The following is a 19,547-nucleotide window of genomic DNA, read 5'->3' as shown; positions in this document are numbered from 1 at the left end:
AACTTATTAAACAAATATAATGATCCAGCGATGCACCCACTTGATACCATTGAATTTTGTTTCTAATCAAGTGTGTAAATGTCAGATGAAACAATGTCAGTGTAGTAGTTGTGCTACATGGATACAAACTTACCAGACCTGTTAGCAGCCATGACAGAGAGGATTAGGCCTCAATTCACTAAGCTTATCTCCTGTCTTTAACAACGTTTCTAGAGTTATCACCATGGTGACAAGGCATGTAGCATTCAGGAAACATTTTACCTCAGGCAAGCCTAAAGTTAACTCTTCTGTCTTTAAGTTAACTCTTCAATCCTTAAAATAACTCCAGAATTCTAGACAGGCTGTTAATTAACTGCATGTGAAAATTACAGAGGAGGTAACATAAGGAATGAAGAGATAAGATAACTCTCACTGTGTGGAGGTAAGTTTACTCTTGCCTTATTATCTCCAGCATGATCTTCGTGAATTGAGGCCATTTTATGTGATATCAGATGAAATTTAAAAATAAATACCTTTGTAGAGGCACGCTGTGTTTCCCCGAATATAAGACACTGTCTTAAAGGGAACCTGAACTGAGTAAAATTATTTAAAATAAACACATGAGGTAACTTCAAATGAACATTACATACTTACCTCGCCATCAGTTCCTCTCAGAAGCTCACCTTTTTCTTCTGACAATGATCCCTTCCAGTTCTGACAACATTTTGTCAGATCTGAAATATATCAGTTGCTGTCAGTTATAGCTGAGAGGACAACGATGTGCCAGGTAATGTCCATGTTTCCTTATGGCTCAAGTGGGCGATGTTACAGTTTAAGAGTGTGCTGACCAGGAAGCTGTTATGGGGTAATGGCCATTTTCAAAATGAAGGATGGAGAATTTCATTGATCACAGTGGACAAACAGGACGCAGGATAGGAGAAAGAGCTTGATGAGTAGACTACACGGGAGGTAAGTATGACCTGTATATGGTTATTTTGTCTTTTAATTTTCAGTTCAGGCTTTCTTTAAACTTTTGGGGAGATACATGTGTGCTAGGGTTATTTTTGAGAAGGGTAGATGCTGTAAGTGTGTGGAGAGGTGTGCAGTCTGTTACCGCACCTTCCTTGTATCTGCGCCCCCCTCTGTTTGCCTGTAATGGCTCCGGTATCATAGCATATCGGCGTTGTGACCCATCTCCGCACAGGAGACCGCACCCCCATCATAATATGTGCGTGTTCTGCTGTGTCCCTGGCGCACATTGATTATGACAGAGAGGAGCGCGGTCACGTTCCTGTGCAGAGATCACAGCGCCAACATGCTATGATACCGGAGCCATTATACGTGAATGGAGGGGGATGCAAGGGACATGTGGTAAGAGACTGCACACCTTCCCATACACATAGCGTCCCATTCAGCTAGGGCTTATTTTCGGGGGAGGTCTTATTTTAGGGGAAACTGTAGCTCTGAATCCCACAGAGCAGTGATTACTAACCTTGGCACTCCAGTTGTGACAAAACTACAAATCCCATCATGCCTCTGCCTCCCTGAGTTATGCTTAGAGCTGTCAGAGTATTGCAATGCCTCATGGGACTTGTAGTTCCACCACAGCTGGAGTGCCAAGGTTAGCCATCACTGCCATAGAGGCTTCTGGTGTCCTCTGCCCCCCCCCCCTTGAAATTCCATTCCACACCTGCTGGAATCCTCATAAGCATGCATATCCCCAAGTGCTTCTGAAGACGGGCACATTTGTACTGCGCATGCGCAAGCCCTCACTCACGTGTGCGCAGCACAGACCCACTCATCTTTAGAAGTACATGGGGGAGTGTTTCCGAAGACTCCCTAAGGTGTAACTTGAACAAGGGGGACCTGAGGGCATGGAGGCAGGACACACAATTTTCCTGACGCTGTGGCTTGTTTGAGAAAATGCACGCTGTGAGACAAACTATGCTGCAGGTCAGGTTTATTTCCAGCATGTAAAAGAATGCATCACATGTGAACAAACCCATTTACTTAGAATGTACCCGAGATGACATGATGAAATAGGCGTGTATATACAGTGGCAAACATACAGAGACTAAGGGCCCTTATGCTGTACTCATATTTTTTTTTTTATTTCCTGCCTGAGGTAATATTAAGCTATAGAACTGACGGTTTTCTCCAGTGGAGGCCCAGTAAAGCTCACTGATTTAAAAAAAAAAAATTACAGCTATAAAACTTTTCCCTAAGCAGATAACTGAGCTTCTGACTGCAAGGAAAACATAAAAAAAGTCAATGGTCCATGTTTTTTTCATCCTGGGACTCTTGAGACACTGCAATTGAGCAGAGACAACAAAACATTGTCTGCTGTGTAAATGTTTATACATAAAATAAAAAAGTCATTTTTAGAAGTAGGAGGACAGATCCAATTGTTTATATTCACCTCTGGTTCAAGTTAAAGAGGAGCTGTACTAAAAATAATGTAATGCTTATGGTTTATAATATTCATTTATAGGTTTAGTCAGTGTTGCCCCTTGTACAATACTTCCTCTCCTGGATTTACATTCTGAAATGTATCACTGGTGGTGACATCTTTAGTTCTGCCAGGTGATCTGTACAAAATGTTTGTTACTGAGATTTCTATACACAGGGAGATGCTGCTTGCTTGGCAGTTGGAAAAAACTGTTATTTCCCACAATGCAACAATGTTCACAGACAGCAAACTGTCAGGACCATGGTCATGACATCACACTGTGGGAGGGATTTCACCACACTATCAGCCATACAGACCCCTCTGATGACCTAGTTGAGAAAAGTTCAAAGGGAAAGGAGGTATCAGCTACTGATTGGGATGAAGTTCCTCTTTAAGGGACTACTCCACCTGAAAAGGTAAGTAGTTAAAAACTGACAGATCCGGCAGGTGTTGGCCTAGTCCATCTCCTCATGAGGGATTCTCAGGGTTTTCTTTGTTTTCAAACGCATTTCCTGAACCGCAGTTGCCAAGTCTAACTGACAAAATAGTGTCCAAGTGAATAGAGAGTCAGGCTGGTAGCTTACTATTTAGGCAGTTAGACCTAACAGCTGCTGGTCAGGAAATGCTTTTGAAAATAGAAAACCCTGAGAATCCCCAATGGCCTCAATTCACTAAGCAGTTTAGACTAGTCTACTGATGGTTTTTAGTCTACTGATGGTTTGGTCAGTTGCATCAAAGGGGAATTCACTATTACCAAATGTTTTAGACCTGGTCTAAACCATTTGGTAATTAGGTGGGTAAAGCAGGGGAAATGATCAAAAGATGCAATTCACAAACGAGTAGCTATGACTGACATCCTTCTCCTCTGATGAGCTCTCCTCTGCATACTATTCAACTCCTGCATAATTCATTCAAAAGGTTCCATCCTCACATCTAAAATACCTCCCAGAATTACTTTAGCGACAGAAACCAGCTGGTCTAATCTCTGTCAGAAAAAGTGGGCGTGGTTACTCCTTTTTTGCCTTTGTGAATTGTGTATTTACTGACCAGGTCTAAAAACAGGTCTAAAACATGACACCAAACCATCAGTAGACTAAAAACCATCTGTAGACTAGTCTAAACTGCTTACTGAATTGAGGCCATATGAGATGGACAAGTCCAAAGCCTGCCGATTTATGTCAGTTTTTAAAGAGACACTGAAGGGAGAATAAATCTCGCGTCAGTGCTTATATATAGCGGGCATGTGCTAAAACGCCGCTATCACGCGGCTAAACAGGGGTCCCTTACCTCCCAAACCCACCCCTGCAAAATCATCGACCAACTTGGTCGTAGATTTTGCTGCTCTTGAAAGCGCGTCTATCAGCGGCGCATCGCCGCCTCTCCCCCGCCCCTCTCAGCGAAGGAAGACAGAGGGGCGGGGGAGAGGCGGAGATACGCGCTGATAGACGCGTGTGAGGCAGGGCTGCGGCGGTTAGACCTGCCTCTATGCGGAAGAGATTCCGCGCTGTACGGCGGGGATTTCGGGGGGTAAGGGACCCCAGTTTAGCGGCGCGATAGCAGCAGTTTAGCAGGGGCACGCATGCCCCTGCTATATATGAGGTCTGAAGCGAGATTCATTCTGGCTACAGCCTCTCTTTAACCATCCTGGCGGTATGGACGAGCTCAGCTCGTCCATTACCGCCGGAGGCTGCCGCTCAGGCCCTGCTGGGCCGATTTTCTTCAAATAAAAAGGTGCACACGCAGCCGGCACTTTGCCAGCCGCGTGTGCTACCTGATCGCCGCTGCGGCGAAAGAGGGTCCCCCCAGCCGCCGGAGCCCAGCGCAGCCGGAACAAATAGTTCCGGCCAGCGCTAAGGGCTGGATCGGAGGCGGCTGACGTCCATGACGTCACTCCACTCAAAACAAGGAAGGCTGCTCATTGCAGCCTTCCTTGTTAATTCTGATCGCCGGAGGCGATCGGAATTACGCTTCAGGAGCGCCCTCTAGTGGGCTTTCATGCAGCCAACTTTCAGCCAAAAAAACCCCTCCCGCAGCCGCCCTGGTGATCCTAATAGAACGCCAGGGTGGTTAACTGCTTACTTTTTCTGCTGGAGAGGTCCATTTAAAGAGGAACTGTAACCCAAGATTAAACTTCATCTCAATCAGTAGCTGATACACCCTTTCCAATGAGAAATCTTTACCTTTTCTCAAACAGATCATCAGGAAGGGGGGGGGGGGGGGAGGGGGCTTGGGTTGGGTCTGTATGGCTGATATTGTGGTGAAACCCCTCCCACAGGAAACCATTGTTTTCTTACAGCCAAATCATCATTTTTTGGCTGGTAAACAGACCCAGGTTCCATGAACACCAATGTAGTTACAGCCTGCAGGGCCATAGAAAAATAGGGTAAACAAATTAATAGTACATTAACCTCCTTAGCAATTATCACTAGTACAGCTCGGGTTGGAAAAAAAAAAACATTCCAGGATCTGTAACCCCGAGCTGAACTCAGGGTAGCCGCCGGGCGATCCATGCAAAGTGTGCAGTGGGCATTTATCATTCACCTCCCGAGGGATCCCAACATCTGCCACCATTCCTCTTTCACACCTCCAAGGCTCTGCTTCCCCTTGGTGAGATCTCCGTCTGTCATGACAACGTACGGCAAGCTCACTATAGGGTCACAGCACCACCCGGAGGTCAGAGGGAAAACTGCAGAGCTGGATCCCAGGGAGGTGAGTGCTGAAAATCTCCCTAGCAGTATCTTTCTTCCCCCCCCCCCCCCCCAATAAAGGGGGAAAAAAATAATTCAAAAATCCATACTATTTTTTGGACTATAAGACGCACACGTTCAATCCCAAAATAGGGAGAAATTCCTTGCATCTTATAGTACGAATAGGTGATTGCCGATACAAACCACCGCAATGTCAGGGACTCCCTGCACTCCCCGCAAAAAATGGGCTTGGTCATGCTGCATAAAGTGGGCATGGTCATAGGTGGGGCCAAATGTACATGAACATAGCAGTGGATTAACTTAAATATATTCAATAGACAGTATTTCACATATATAAGCCCCTCGCCTGGCTTCTGTCTTGTCTTCGGCTGGCTGGCCTGTGCGCTGTACTTGGCTGGCGGTTATGCAAGGCTGGCCTGGCTTTGCTTGGCTGTAGCTAGGTAGGTGCCTTCAGTATAGGTTAGATAGGTAATTGCCCCCAGCGTAGGAGTTGGGAGGCGGGTGCTGGGCAAAGCGGCAGGGGTGAGTGGGCAGTTGAAAACTCACTTCTGATCGCAGCCTCCTGCTTCTTCTGACTTCCTCCCTTGGTGTAATTTGCATTGGTAACAACACCCCCTGTGATGACATCACAGTAGACACTATAACTAAGGCGACAGACGCCAGGGAAGGAAGATGGAAGAAGATGGAGGCTGCGATCAGAGGTGAGTTTTTAACTGCCCACTCACCCCTGCCGCTTTGCCCAGTGCCCCCTCCTACCACTCAATCAAGAGCACCAATGGCAACAGGGTCAGGGGCAGTGCCCCAAATCAAAGGCCCTAGGGATGTCCCTAACAACAATACTGATTGGTGTACAGCTTATGCAACATGAGAGTTGGTAATTGACTCAATCACTCCTATATTGTATAAGAACGTGGTGGGTAATTTTGCCAATCATATAACATTAAGTACAAAACTTCATTCAGTATAATACGAGGAAATGGTCCCATAAACCGCTGTCTATGGCCTGGTGCACACCAAAACCCGCTAGCAGATCCGCAAAATGCTAGCAGGTTTTGAAACACTTATTTTTCTGTAGCATTTTGCTGTTTTGTGAAGTGTTTTTGGTGTAGTAGATTTCATGTATTGTTACAGTAAAGCTGTTACTGAACAGCTTCTGTAACAAAAACGCCAGCAAAACCGCTCTGAACAGGCGTTTTTCAGAGCGGTTTGCATTTTGTCCTATACTTAACATTGAGGCAGAAACGCATCCACAATCCAAAAAAAATGCCTCACCCCGGGAGTATGCGTTTCTGCAAAACGCCTCCCGCTCTGGTGTGAACAACCCCATTGAGATACATTGACCAAGCGTATCCGCGGCTGCAGAAACGCTGAAAAAGCCGCTCGGTGTGCACCAGCCTTATGTGAGTGTCTTTGCTAACCTCTCTCTCTCCCCCTACAGGTGGGGTGTAGCTAGCCCTATAATATAGACTAGTAGTATCTAGTTCAATGGTCGGTGCATTAAACCCCACAGATAGATGGCTGTATCGTAGGCAAACACGTGCTGTGATACACAGAATGTCCACCTGGCCAGTAAAGTTCTTGAGTGGCTGGTTTGCAGTGCACCATACACCTCTACTATAAAGGGGTCACACACATAAGTAGGGTGTGCTAGATATATTTACAGTGCTACAAAGAGCTCAACATGTTTCATCTTATACAGATTTTGTCAGGAGCTAAATATTGTGCACAAATTCATATAAACAAAGACCCCCCCGCATCACACTGAAGTCAGAGCTGGGGGTTATGCTGTTGGGGGAGGGGCTTCTTTGTTTATATGTATTTTTGCACAATATTTAGCTCCTGACAAAATCTGTATAAGTTGAACCATGTGGAGCACTGTAAATATGTCTAGCACACCCAACTTTCTTATGTGTGTAACCCCTTTATAGTACAGGTGTATGGTGCACTGCAAACCAGCCATTCCAGAACTTCACTGGCCAGGTGGACACTCTGTGTATCACACACAGCACATGTGTTTGCCTACAATATGGCCATCTGTGGGGTTTAGTGCACCAACCATTGAACTAGAGACCACTGATCTATATTATAGGGCTAGCTACACCCCACCCATCCGACACAAAAACTAAGGTGTAGGTATGTGTTTTGTGGTGGGTGGGGTGTGTAAATCAGCAAAGACAGCTTTTTTTTTAATGGGACTAATTCCTCATATTTTAGTGAAATAAGTTTTATACTTAATGTTATATGAGTGGCAAAATTGCCCACCACTTTCTTGTACAATATAGGACTGATTGAGTCAATTAACGACTCTTGTGTTGCTTTAAAGAATACCTGAAATGACATGATGAGATAGACATGGGTATGTACAGTGCTAAGCACACAAACAACTATGCTGTGTTTCTTTTTTTTCTTTCTCTGCTTGAAAGAGTTAACTATCAGGTATGAAAGTGGCTGACTCAGTCCTGACTCAGATAGGAAGTGACTACAGTGCGACCCTCACTGATAAGAAATTCCCCTTTTTATCTCTTTCTTGCTCTTAAAAGCCATTTTCTGCATGGAAAGTGTTTTATAGTTGGAATTTCTTATCAGTGAGGGTCACACTGTAGTTACTTCCTGTCAGAGTCAGCCACTTACATACCTGATATTTAACTCTTTCAGACAGAGAAAGAAAAAATGGAACACAGCATAGTTATTTGTGTACTAGGCACTGTACATACACATGTCTATCTCATGTCACTTCGGGTATCCTTTAACCATCCTGGCGATATGGACGAGCTCAGCTCGTCCATTACCGCCGGAGGCTGCCGCTCAGGCCCTGCTGGGCCGATTTGGCTCAAATAAAAAGCAGCACACGCAGCCGGCACTTTGCCAGCCGCGTGTGCTACCTGATCACCGCTGCCCCAGCCGCCCGAGCCCTGCGCAGCTGGAACAAAAAGTTCCGGGCAGCACTAAAGGCTGGATCGGAGGCGGCTGACGTCAGGACGTCACTCCGAGGTAAGCAAAACACAGAAGGCCGCTCATTGCGGCCTTCCGTGTTACTTCTGGCCGCTGGAGGCGATCAGAACAACGCATCCGGAGCGCCCTCTAGTGGGCTTTAATGCAGCCAACTGAAAGTTGGCTGCATGAAATAGTTTTTTTTTTAATTAAAAAAAAAACCCTCCCGCAGCCGCCCTGGCGATCTTAATAGAATGCCAGGGTGGTTAAGCAGTAGCGGTTACCTGTGTGCATCACTCATCTGATCCGAGGGTGCCCGCAGCAATCATCGGCTTCTCCACTCACTCCTTCCCCCTAGTGGCAGCACTTCCTGCTGACATCATTACACAACAGACACTAGGAGGCAGGAGTGAGTAAGAGAAGAAGCAGCTGATCGCCGTGGGCACCCTCGGGTCAGGTGAGTGCTAGACACAGCTGCCACTACTACTTACAACACAGGAAGCAGAGCAGGACACCAGAAGTGTCTTGTAGATGTTCTCTCTCCCAGTTATGGACCATAGACTCACCAAGTTTAGCATTTTTTCCCACCTGGACTTTGCCCTCTAAATCTAGGTGCCTTGTGTAGTCTGAAAAATACGGTATGCGTCCAAATATGAATCATCCTTATTTCATAATGTTATTTAAATACTGAGGTTATTAGCACTGTACCTACTCCATTGAATACAATCCCACTTTTCTGCTACTCCTTACATACATGTTAGCAATCCACTGTTATGGTTAAAGAGAACCCGAGGTGTGTTTAAAGAATGTCATCTGCATACAGAGGCTGGATCTGCCTATACAGCCCAGCCTCTGTTGCTATCCTAAACCCCACTAAGATCCCCCTGCACTCTGCAATCCCTCATAAATCACAGCCGTGCTGTGAGGCTGTGTTTACATCTGTAGTGTCAGTCTCAGCTGCTCCCCCGCCTCCTGCATAGCTCCAGTCCCTGCCCCCGTCCCTTCCCTCTAATCAGCAGGGAGGGAAGGGATGCAGGTGGGGACTGGAGTTCTGCAGGAGGCGGGGAGAGCAGCAGACTGACACTATAGAGATAAACACAGCCAGCTCTGACAAGCTGTGTGTCAGCAGCGTGGCTGTGATTTATGAGGGATTGCAGAGTGCAGGGGGACCTTAGTGGGGTTTGGGATAGCAACAGAGGCTGGGCTGTATAGGCAGATCCAGCCTCTGTATGCAAATAATATTCTTCAAACCCACCTCGCGTTCTCTTTAAAGGACAACTGAAGAGAGAAGACTATGGAAGCATCCATATTTATTTCCTTTTAAAACAATGCCAGTTGCCTGGCTGCCCTGCTGATCTATTTGGCTTTAGTAGTGTCTGAATGACACCAGAAAGAAGTATGCAGCTAATCTCGTCAGATACGACAATGTTAGAAACCCCTGATGCTTACTCAGAGTCTGTGGCTAAAAGCATTAGAGACAGAGGACCAGCAGGGCTGCCAGGCAACTGGTATTGCATGAAAGGAAATAAATATGGCAGCCTCCATATCCCTCTCACTTCAGTTGTCCTTTAACAGGTTGGCTTAAAGTACAACTGTAGTGAGAAGTATATGAAGGCCGCCACATTTCTTTCCTTTTAAACAATGCCAGTTGCAGGGCAGACCTGCTGATCCTCTGCCTCCAATGCTTGGTACACGCCATGCAATTTTCAGTCAGATCAATTAATTGAATTGATAATTTTCGACAGGGCCAATCAATTTTTGTGCAGAAGGAATTAACAAAAAGATAATCAGAAACTGATCTGTTGGAAATCATCAATTTGACCCATTGTTCTGACGGGAAATTGTATGGTGTGTACTAGGCATACTGTTAGCCATAGACATGAACAAGCATAGGCAGATCAGACGTTTGACATTGTCAGCAGCAGTTAGACATATAGCCCTCAAGTATTAGAGTTTGAGATCCCTGCCCCGTGGGACATTACCATGCAAACAGTGCCATGCACATTAGGGTTTGACAATACAGTGATGCCCATTTCCAGCACACTGGACTAAATCCAGCCTGGAGTTCAAACTTTCAAAAAGCCCTCTAAATAAAATAAAACCACAGGACACAACCATTAGCCAGTTCCAGACCTGGCATTTTATTTCCTTAAAAATAAAAAAAATACATATAACAAAAATGCAAAATTTTATTTGAATGAAGCATTAAATTGGATAGGTTATAGAAGGTAGGCCCAAATTACATTTCTAAATATTGCACAGGCACACGACCATCAACGGTAGTGCGCTGGAGGCCATCTCATTTGTACGGAAGGGAGGAATCCATGTTGTAGGTTAGGAATGCACAATGTCACTGCCATGCTGAGCAGAACTGTCACCTTCCATGCAAATCTCAGCTCAGGAGGAAGAGGACACCAGGGCAGGCAAATCAAGGCTAGCAGCTGCCTCAGTTACCCAGCAACTATCAAAGCATGGAGGCCATCTCATTTGTACGGAAGGGAGGAATCCATGTTGTAGGTTAGGAATGCACAATGTCATGCTGAGCAGAACTGTCACCTTCCATGCAAATCTCAGCTCAGAAGGAAGAGGACACCAGGGCAGGCAAATCAAAGCTAGCAGCTGCCTCAGTTACCCAGCAACTATCAAAGCATGGAGGCCATCTCATTTGTACGGAAGGGAGGAATCCATGTTGTAGGTTAGGAATGCCACTGCCATGCTGAGCAGAACTGTCACCTTCCATGCAAATCTCAGCTCAGAAGGAAGAGGACGCGAGGGCAGGCAAATCAAGGCTAGCAGCTGCCTCAGTTACCCAGCAACTATCAAAGCACACCGGAAGTGACAGGAATATGGAGGCTACCATATGCATTTCCCTTTAAGCAATTCCAGTTGCCTGGCAGCCCTGCTGATCCTCTGCCTCAAATACTTTTAGCCATAGCCCCTGAACAAGCATGCAGCAGATCAGGTGTTTTACATTATTGCCAGATCTGACAAGATTAGCTGTATGCTTGTTCCTGGTGCTATTCAGACACTACTACAGCCAAAGAGATAGACCAGCAGGGCTGCCAGGCAACTGTTTGTGTTTAAAAGGAAATATGGCAGCCTCCATATCACTCACCTCGGGTTCCCTTTAAAAAGGACACCTAAAGTGAGAAGGATATAGAGACTGCCATATTTATTGTATTTATAAAGCGCCAACATACTACGCAGCGCTGATATTTCCTTTTTAATAAAACCAGTTGCCCGGCTGTCCTGCTGATCTTTTTGGCTGCAGTAGTGTCTGAGTCGCACCTGAAACAAGCATGCAGCTAATCCAGTCACACCCTGAACAAGCATATATTAGAGGCAGAGGATCAGTAGGACAGCAAGGTAATCTGCATTGTCTAAAGGAAATATGTCATCTTCCATATCCCTCTCACTTTAGGTATCCTTGAAGTTAAAAGCATTACTAAAGCCTCGTACACAAGCCTGGCTTGAGCCGGCCGATAACCGCCTCAACCGACAACCAGGCGTACATACGGCGCGGGTGACCTTCAACCTGCGAGCGATCTGCAGCACAGATCTACCCAACTTCAACAAACCAATCCCCCCCCCCACTGATCCCACTCTTCGTGCTGCTCTCCCACCCACTGCGTAACATGCACATCGTCACATCACCCCCCCCCCCACAGCGCGTTGTCAGCTACACAGCTAACATGTTTGTGCAGCCCAGCAATGTCGCCCAAGAGGATCAGCTCCTAATCCCCGATGGCGACATGCACTGGGCAGTAGAGATGGCCCAGCCTTGGAGAACGTGGAGAAGCACATGATCAGTTTGATCAGCTGATAGATTTGTAAGCCTCTGATTTGCTGGTCATGATCATGTGTTAACCAGGAAGTCATCACAGCAAATTGGAGGCTTGGAGAACTCATGGAGAAGCACATGATCAGTTTGATCAGCTGATAAATTTGTAAGCCTCTTATTTGCTGTGATGACTTCCTGGTTAACACATGATCATGACCAGCAAATCAGAGCCTTACTAATCTATCAGCTGATCGTGTGCTTCTCCACGAGTTCTCCAAGGCTGGGCCATCTCTACTGGGCATGTGTATGTACCACCTTAAATGCTTTATAGAGAATACCTATTGTAATACTGTTTTCTCTGTATCTAAAGAAGCCTTCCATTTCTGAGCTCTGTATCTGCAGAAAAATTGTTCATGCTGCAGAAGTTAGAGGCCAATTGATTATACATAATGATCAACTTGGGGGGGGGGGGGCGCTTTAACCTCTTCAGCAGTAACCCCTGAGTCATACTCGGGATAGAAATACGCAGAGCAGTAATCCCGAGTTGGATCCATCGGAGGTATGGAATGTGCAGGGCTGCGATAGGATTTTCAGGCGATAGGATTTTTAGGGTCTAAAAGCTTGTGAAAAAAAAATTGCACCGCTTTTGAAAAAAGGTTCTGAAAATCCTACCGCCAGGGAGGTTAAGGTGCCTTGCTTAATTTTCCTGGGAAATTTGATCATGATCAAATCTGCCAGAGATCAATGCTGCAACATGGCCGCTCAATGGTCATTCTGATTAATTCCTGACCGAAATAGATTGAAACTAGCAATCGCGCAGGCTCGCTAGCTCAATAGGGGGTGGCCAGGAGTGCAGCAGTAGGGGCTTTCCATTTCAGGACAACCAACAGACCCCTGGCCACTTAAGCTCCACCCCCTCTATCTAAAATGTGCCCCTGCAGGATGTACAGAGTGTTGTGGCAGAACATACTCACCTATCTGCCAGCACACCATTTCCTGTATCCTCCTCACCATCACCGCCAGGGTGCCTCTACTCTGTGACCTGAAGACATGTGCATGACCCCATAGGTGCCACTGAGTCGCAGGGTACAGGCGCCCTGGCGAGGGAGGAGAAAAATGCGGCAGATAGGCGAGCGTAAGCTCCGCAGCTACACTGCGCGGCATTGGGGGATGGGATGCTAGCCAAGAGTCTAGCTGTGCAAGCGGCTGCCTCTAAGTTCTTTTCATAGCACTAGTTATATTCTCAGCAACTATCAGTTATCGAAATAAATCTTTGCATGCCATTCTCCCCTCGCTTATAATCTGCTTTATAAAGATTGTCAAATCCCCTGAGAAACTTAGTTAGTTGAAACAATGGGAAATGGTAGGACAAGAACTGTATTCTACCTGGATTGGTCACTTTAAAGGGGAACTGAAGTGACCGGTATATGGAGGCCGCCATATTTATCTTGTATTAAACAATACCACTTGCCCGGCTGTCCTGCTGATCTATTTGGCTACAACAGTGTCTGAATCACACCAGGAACAAGCATGCAACTAATCTTCTCAGATCTGACAATAATGTCAGAAACACCTGATCTGCATATATGCTTGTTTAGGCGCTATGGCTAAAAGTATTTGAGGCAGAGGATCAGGACAGCCAGGCAACTGGTATTGCTTAAAAAATAAATAAATATAGCAGCCTCCACATCTGTCACTTCAGTTACCCTTTAAAAGGAGTACTGTATGGGGGGGTTGGGGGAAAAGGAGTTGAACTTACCCGAGGCTTCTAATGGTCCCCCGCAGACATCCTGTGCCCACGCAGCCACTCCCCAGTGCTCCGGCCCCGCCTCCTGTTCACTTCTGGAATTTCTGACTTTAAAGTCAGAAAACCACTGCGCCTGCGTTGCCATGTCCTCGATCCCGCTGATGTCACCAGGAGCGTACTGCACAGGCCCAGACCACACATCGTCTGCGCAGTACACTCCTGGTGACATCAGCGGGAGCGAGGACACGGCAACCCAGGCGCAGTAGTTTTCAGACTTTAAAGTCTTAAATTACAGAAGAGAACCGGAGGCGGGGCCAGAGCATTGGGGAGTGGCAGGGCCGGCACAGGACGTCTGCGGGGGACCATTAGAAGCCCCTGGTAAGTAACTCATTTTCCCCCGACCCCCCTACAGTACTCCTTTAAAGCAGACCTGAAGTGAGAGGGATATGGAGGCTGCCATATAGAGCTATATTAATTCCAGAGCCTTTCCTCTAAATAAGCTAGTTTTCCTCAGCTTGCTTCAAGTGGACGTATCGGCCAAGACAGCCGTCGTGCCAACCAAGCTTGCTGCGTGCACACATCAACATGCTTGCATTGGAGGCTGGCTCTTCTCCCTTCCTGTGTAAATGACCACTCACTAGCGGGGCACGTAAAGAACCCCCCCCCCCCCATAGTAATACTCCTCAGAGGTGCGCACAACATTGTGAAGAGCAGCCTCGGAAACTTAAAGCCAGTCTGATTTCTTGTGGACAAGTGACATCAATCACAGACCCAGTGCTGCAATGGATGTTTGAAGAGTGCCACACCCGCAGCCAACCAGTTTCCGTTTCAGCTGATTTGTCACCGGATGGGCCCTTGCAGCACAAACCGGCGGAGGGAGACCTGTGGGGAGAGGGGCCTCGTGAGGGAGGAGGTGGCTTAAGAGGAGGGGCCCAAAAGGCAGTAGGAAGCCCTGTGAGGAAGGAGGTGCTTATGTGACAGAAGGAGTAGGAGGGGGGTCTAACATCCCCACCAGGTAGAACAAAATAAAATGTAATTATTGTGTGACAATTAATCACAGAGCTTGTATAACAATAAAATCCCTGCTGTGCACAGGACTAGGAGAACATACCTGCCTGAAGCTGGTCTTCCCTTCATGGCCAGAGCAGAAGAGGTACTGTGCGTCTTACAAGATCCGGAACAAAACCAACGCACATTCCAAACATATGAAATGAAAGCATTCTTGCACAGAGTTCTGCCATTAAGGCATGGCAATAGGACACAGAGGACCATCAGTCCAGACCTCAGTTTGGGGAAATCCACATTGGCACCCAGGAGGCAGTCTGAACAGTCTTTATTTAAAAAAGGAACCCGGCACGTCTGGTGCGGCTGCGAGGACCGCCTCCCTGGCGAGTACCGTGTCATGTCCAGACCTCGATGATGTCATCACTCTCTAGACCAAGCTGCTCAGCCGTGCTCCGCCCCTTCAGCTTCTTCCCTTCAAACATGAAGCAGACCTTGCGGGAAAGGCCCATGGCAGCTTTGTACCGGTCCATCAGGGACTGCAGAGGCTCATTCTAAGGACAAAGGACAGACGCATTACACACAAAAGCTGGTAAGAAGTACTGCTGCAGATACGGTGACAAGTTTCCCTAAAGTGTCACCTTCCTATAGGGACAAGATCAGCTCAGGAATGCAGCCATTGCATAGTAATGAACTAGGCTGCACCATTAGCTTCACTGAGCGCTAACAAAGACACTGTTTACTCAGTGATGTCTCTGGTCTGTAGTGAATGGATAGGCTGCATTCTCAGTGATGTCACTGGTCTGTAGTGAACGCATAGGCTGCATTCTCAGTGATGTCCCTGGTCTGTAGTGAATGGATAGGCTGCATTCTCAGTGAGGTCACTGGTCTGTAGTGAATGGATAGGCTGCATTCTCAGTGAGGTCACTGGTCTGTAGTGAATGGATAGGCTGCATTCTCAGTGATGTCACTGATCTCTAGTGAATGGATAGGCGGCATTCTCAGTGATGTCACTGGTCTGTAGTGAATGGATAGGCTGCATTCTCAGTGATGTCACTGGTCTCTAGTGAATGGATAGACTGCATTCTCAGTGATGCCACTGGTCTGTAGTGAATGGATAAGCAACTTTTTACTCAGTGAGGTCACTGGTCTCTAGTGAATGGATAGGCTGCATTCTCAGTGATGTCACTGATCTCTAGTGAATGGATAGGCTGCATTCTCAGTGAGGTCACTGGTCTCTAGTGAATGGATAGGCTGCATTCTCAGTGATGTCACTGATCTCTAGTGAATGGATAGGCGGCATTCTCAGTGATCTCACTGGTCTGTAGTGAATGGATAGGCTGCATTCTCAGTGATCTCACTGGTCTGTAGTGAATGGATAGGCTGCATTCTCAGTGAGGTCACTGGTCTCTAGTGAATGGATAGGCTGCATTCTCAGTGATGTCACTGATCTCTAGTGAATGGATAGGCGGCATTCTCAGTGATGTCACTGGTCTGTAGTGAATGGATAGGCTGCATTCTCAGTGATGTCACTGGTCTCTAGTGAATGGATAGACTGCATTCTCAGTGAGGCCACTGGTCTGTAGTGAATGGATAAGCAACTTTTTACTCAGTGATGTCACTGGTCTCTAGTGAATGGATAGGCTGCATTCTCAGTGATGTCACTGATCTCTAGTGAATGGATAGGCGGCATTCTCAGTGATGTCACTGGTCTGTAGTGAATGGATAGGCTGCATTCTCAGTGATGTCACTGGTCTCTAGTGAACGGATAGGCTGCATTCTCAGTGAGGTCACTGGTCTCTAGTGAATGGATAGGCTGCATTCTCAGTGATGTCCCTGGTCTCTAGGGAATGGATAGGCAGCATTCTCAATGATGTCACTGGTCTCTAGTGAATGGATAGGCTGCATCCTCAGTGATGTCACTGGTCTGTAGTGAATGGATAGGCTGCATTCTCAGTGATGTCACTGGTCTCTAGTGAACGGATAGGCTGCATTCTCAGTGATGTCCCTGGTCTCTAGGGAATGGATAGGCTGCATTCTCAGTGATGTCACTGGTCTGTAGTGAATGGATAGGCTGCATTCTCAGTGATGTCACTGGTCTGTAGTGAATGGATAAGCAACGGTTTACTCAGTGATGTCACTGGTCTCTAGTGAACGGATAGGCTGCATTCTCAGTGATGTCCCTGGTCTCTAGGGAATGGATAGGCTGCATTCTCAGTGATGTCACTGGTCTGTAGTGAATGGATAGGCTGCATTCTCAGTGATGTCACTGGTCTGTAGTGAATGGATAAGCAACGGTTTACTCAGTGATGTCACTGGTCTCTAGTGAACGGATAGGCTGCATTCTCAGTGATGTCCCTGGTCTCTAGGGAATGGATAGGCTGCATTCTCAGTGATGTCACTGGTCTGTAGTGAATGGATAGGCTGCATTCTCAGTGATGTCACTGGTCTGTAGTGAATGGATAAGCAACGGTTTACTCAGTGATGTCACTGGTCTCTAGTGAACGGATAGGCTGCATTCTCAGTGATGTCCCTGGTCTCTAGGGAATGGATAGGCTGCATTCTCAGTGATGTCACTGGTCTGTAGTGAATGGATAGGCTGCATTCTCAGTGATGTCACTGGTCTGTAGAGAATGGATAGGCTGCACTCAGTGACGTCACTGGCCTGTAGTGAATGGATAGGCTGCATTCTCAGTGAGGTCACTGGTCTGTAGTGAACGCATAGGCTGCATTCTCAGTGAGGTCACTGGTCTCTAGTGAATGGATAGGCTGCATTCTCAGTGATGTCACTGGTCTCTAGTGAATGGATAAGCAACGGTTTACTCAGTGATGTCACTGATCTCTAGTGAATGGATAGGCGGCATTATCAGTGATGTCACTGGTCTCTAGTGAATGGATAGGCTGCATTCTCAGTGATGTCACTGGTCTCTAGTGAATGGATAGGCTGCATTCTCAGTGATGTCACTGGTCTGTAGTGAATAGATAAGCAACGGTTTACTCAGTGATGTCACTGGTCTCTAGTGAACGGATAGGCTGCATTCTCAGTGATGTCCCTGGCCTCTATGGAATGGATAGGCAGCATTCTCAGTGATGTCACTGGTCTGTAGTGAATAGATAAGCAACGGTTTACTCAGTGATGTCACTGGTCTCTAGTGAACGGATAGGCTGCATTCTCAGTGATGTCCCTGGCCTCTATGGAATGGATAGGCAGCATTCTCAGTGATGTCACTGGTCTGTAGTGAATAGATAAGCAACGGTTTACTCAGTGATGTCACTGGTCTCTAGTGAACGGATAGGCTGCATTCTCAGTGATGTCACTGGTCTCTAGTGAACGGATAGGCTGCATTCTCAGTGATGTCCCTGGCCTCTATGGAATGGATAGGCAGCATTCTCAGTGATGTCACTGGTCTCTAGTGAATGGGTAGGCTGCATTCTCAGTGATGTCACCAGTCTGTAGGGAATGGATAGGCTGCATTTTCAGTGATGTCACCAGTCTGTAGGGAATGGATATGCTGCATTCTCAGTGATGTCACTGGTCTGTAGGAAATGCATAGGCTGCATTCTCAGCGACGTCACTGGTCTGTAGTGAATGGATAGGCTGCATTCTCAGTGATGTCACTGGTCTCTAGTGAATGGATAGGCTGCATTCTCAGTGAGGTCACTGGTCTCTAGTGAATGGATAGGCTGCATTCTCAGTGAGGTCACTGGTCTGTAGGAATGGATAGGCTGCATTCTCACTGATGTCACTGGTCTGTAGGGAATGGATAGGCTGCATTCTCAGTGAGGTCACTGGTCTCTAGTGAATGGATAGGCTGCATTCTCAGGGAAGTTAGCAGTCTCCAGATAATGGATAGGGCACATTCTCCATGGGGTCTCTGGTCTCTAGTGATAAGATGGGCGGCATTCTCAGTGGGGTCACTGGTTTCTAATGAATGGATACCCCCCCTCCCCCTTAATATTTTGTTACCTTGCCAACTGTAACACTGAGCTGGGACTCCCGGTCTTTCCCCTGGAGCTTGAGGCAGATCTGGTCCGGAGAGGTCTCAGCTGTACATTCCTGGTCACTGGAGGTGGAGAGGACCATACAATCTGCAGAGATGAAGTCCAGAGCACGTTACACACAGAGGAGGACAGGAACTCTGACAAGTGACATTCCACCCTTATTCAGAAATAGGATGAATGGCTTAAAGTTTACAGAGCGCCTGGGTACACCAAGTGCAGGAAACATTAAACAAACCTCCCCTAAAGGGAGCTTAACCACTTCACCTCCAAGAGGTTTCCCCCTAAAAAAAAAACAAAAAAAAAAACAGCAATTTTCACCTGTTTGCACGCCATCAATTCATTCGCCTACAACTGTATCACTACTTATCACAAAACCATCTATATCTTGTTTTTTGCCACCAATTAGGCTTTCTTTGGAGGTACTTTTTGCTAAGACTTATTGAATTATTTTATCCTAAAAAAAAAAAAAAAATAAAAAAAATAAAAAAATGTTTTAACAGAAAAAAAAAAAAAGGAACGAATTAATTTCTCAGTTTTCGGCCATTATAGTCTTAAAATACTGGTTAACGTAATTAAAACCATCTGGGCAAAGTTTGAGAACCTTGCCATTAACAGTGTAAGAATGACTGCCGTTTATATTTTCTCATGTAAACAGTTAATTGTTTTTGGCTCCGCCCACTGTTTGTAACCTTGACATACAGTCACTCAATGACCAAGTTTATAAGCTTTGGGGTCCTTGGCATCAATGTTTTTTCCATTTCAATTAAACAAATCTGATTGGCTATTTGAGGCCTGCCCCCTTCACAGAATGTAAACCCCAGTCTCCCAGTGACTGACTGTACCAGATTTGAGGCATCTGCCATTAACAGTGTAAGAATGGTAGCAATGTAAATATTCCCTTTGAAAAATCAATAGGTGAATTTTGATTGGCTGTTGTAAGCTCCACCC

The 19,547-nt window shown here is 46.5% G+C and overlaps 1 protein-coding gene across 1 annotated transcript in view; it reads right to left on the bottom strand.

The window, feature by feature from the left end:
• Positions 1–14,911: 14,911 nt before the first annotated feature.
• LOC137525410 (NFATC2-interacting protein-like) overlaps positions 14,912–19,547 on the bottom strand; it is a 45,373-nt gene continuing 40,737 nt past the window's right edge. Inside the window, exons 8-9 of the mRNA XM_068246487.1 lie at positions 18,565–18,686; positions 14,912–15,151 (exon numbers count right to left, since the gene is read on the bottom strand). Coding sequence (XP_068102588.1) covers positions 14,996–15,151; positions 18,565–18,686 — 278 coding nt within the window. The 3' untranslated portion in view covers positions 14,912–14,995. The remainder of the gene's footprint in view (positions 15,152–18,564; positions 18,687–19,547) is intronic.

Source organism: Hyperolius riggenbachi, chromosome 7 (assembly GCF_040937935.1).
Source record: "Hyperolius riggenbachi isolate aHypRig1 chromosome 7, aHypRig1.pri, whole genome shotgun sequence".
NCBI classification, from domain to species: Eukaryota; Metazoa; Chordata; class Amphibia; order Anura; family Hyperoliidae; genus Hyperolius; species Hyperolius riggenbachi.
Note: the sequence above shows the minus strand (reverse complement) of the source record. Positions and strands in the feature narration are given on the sequence as shown.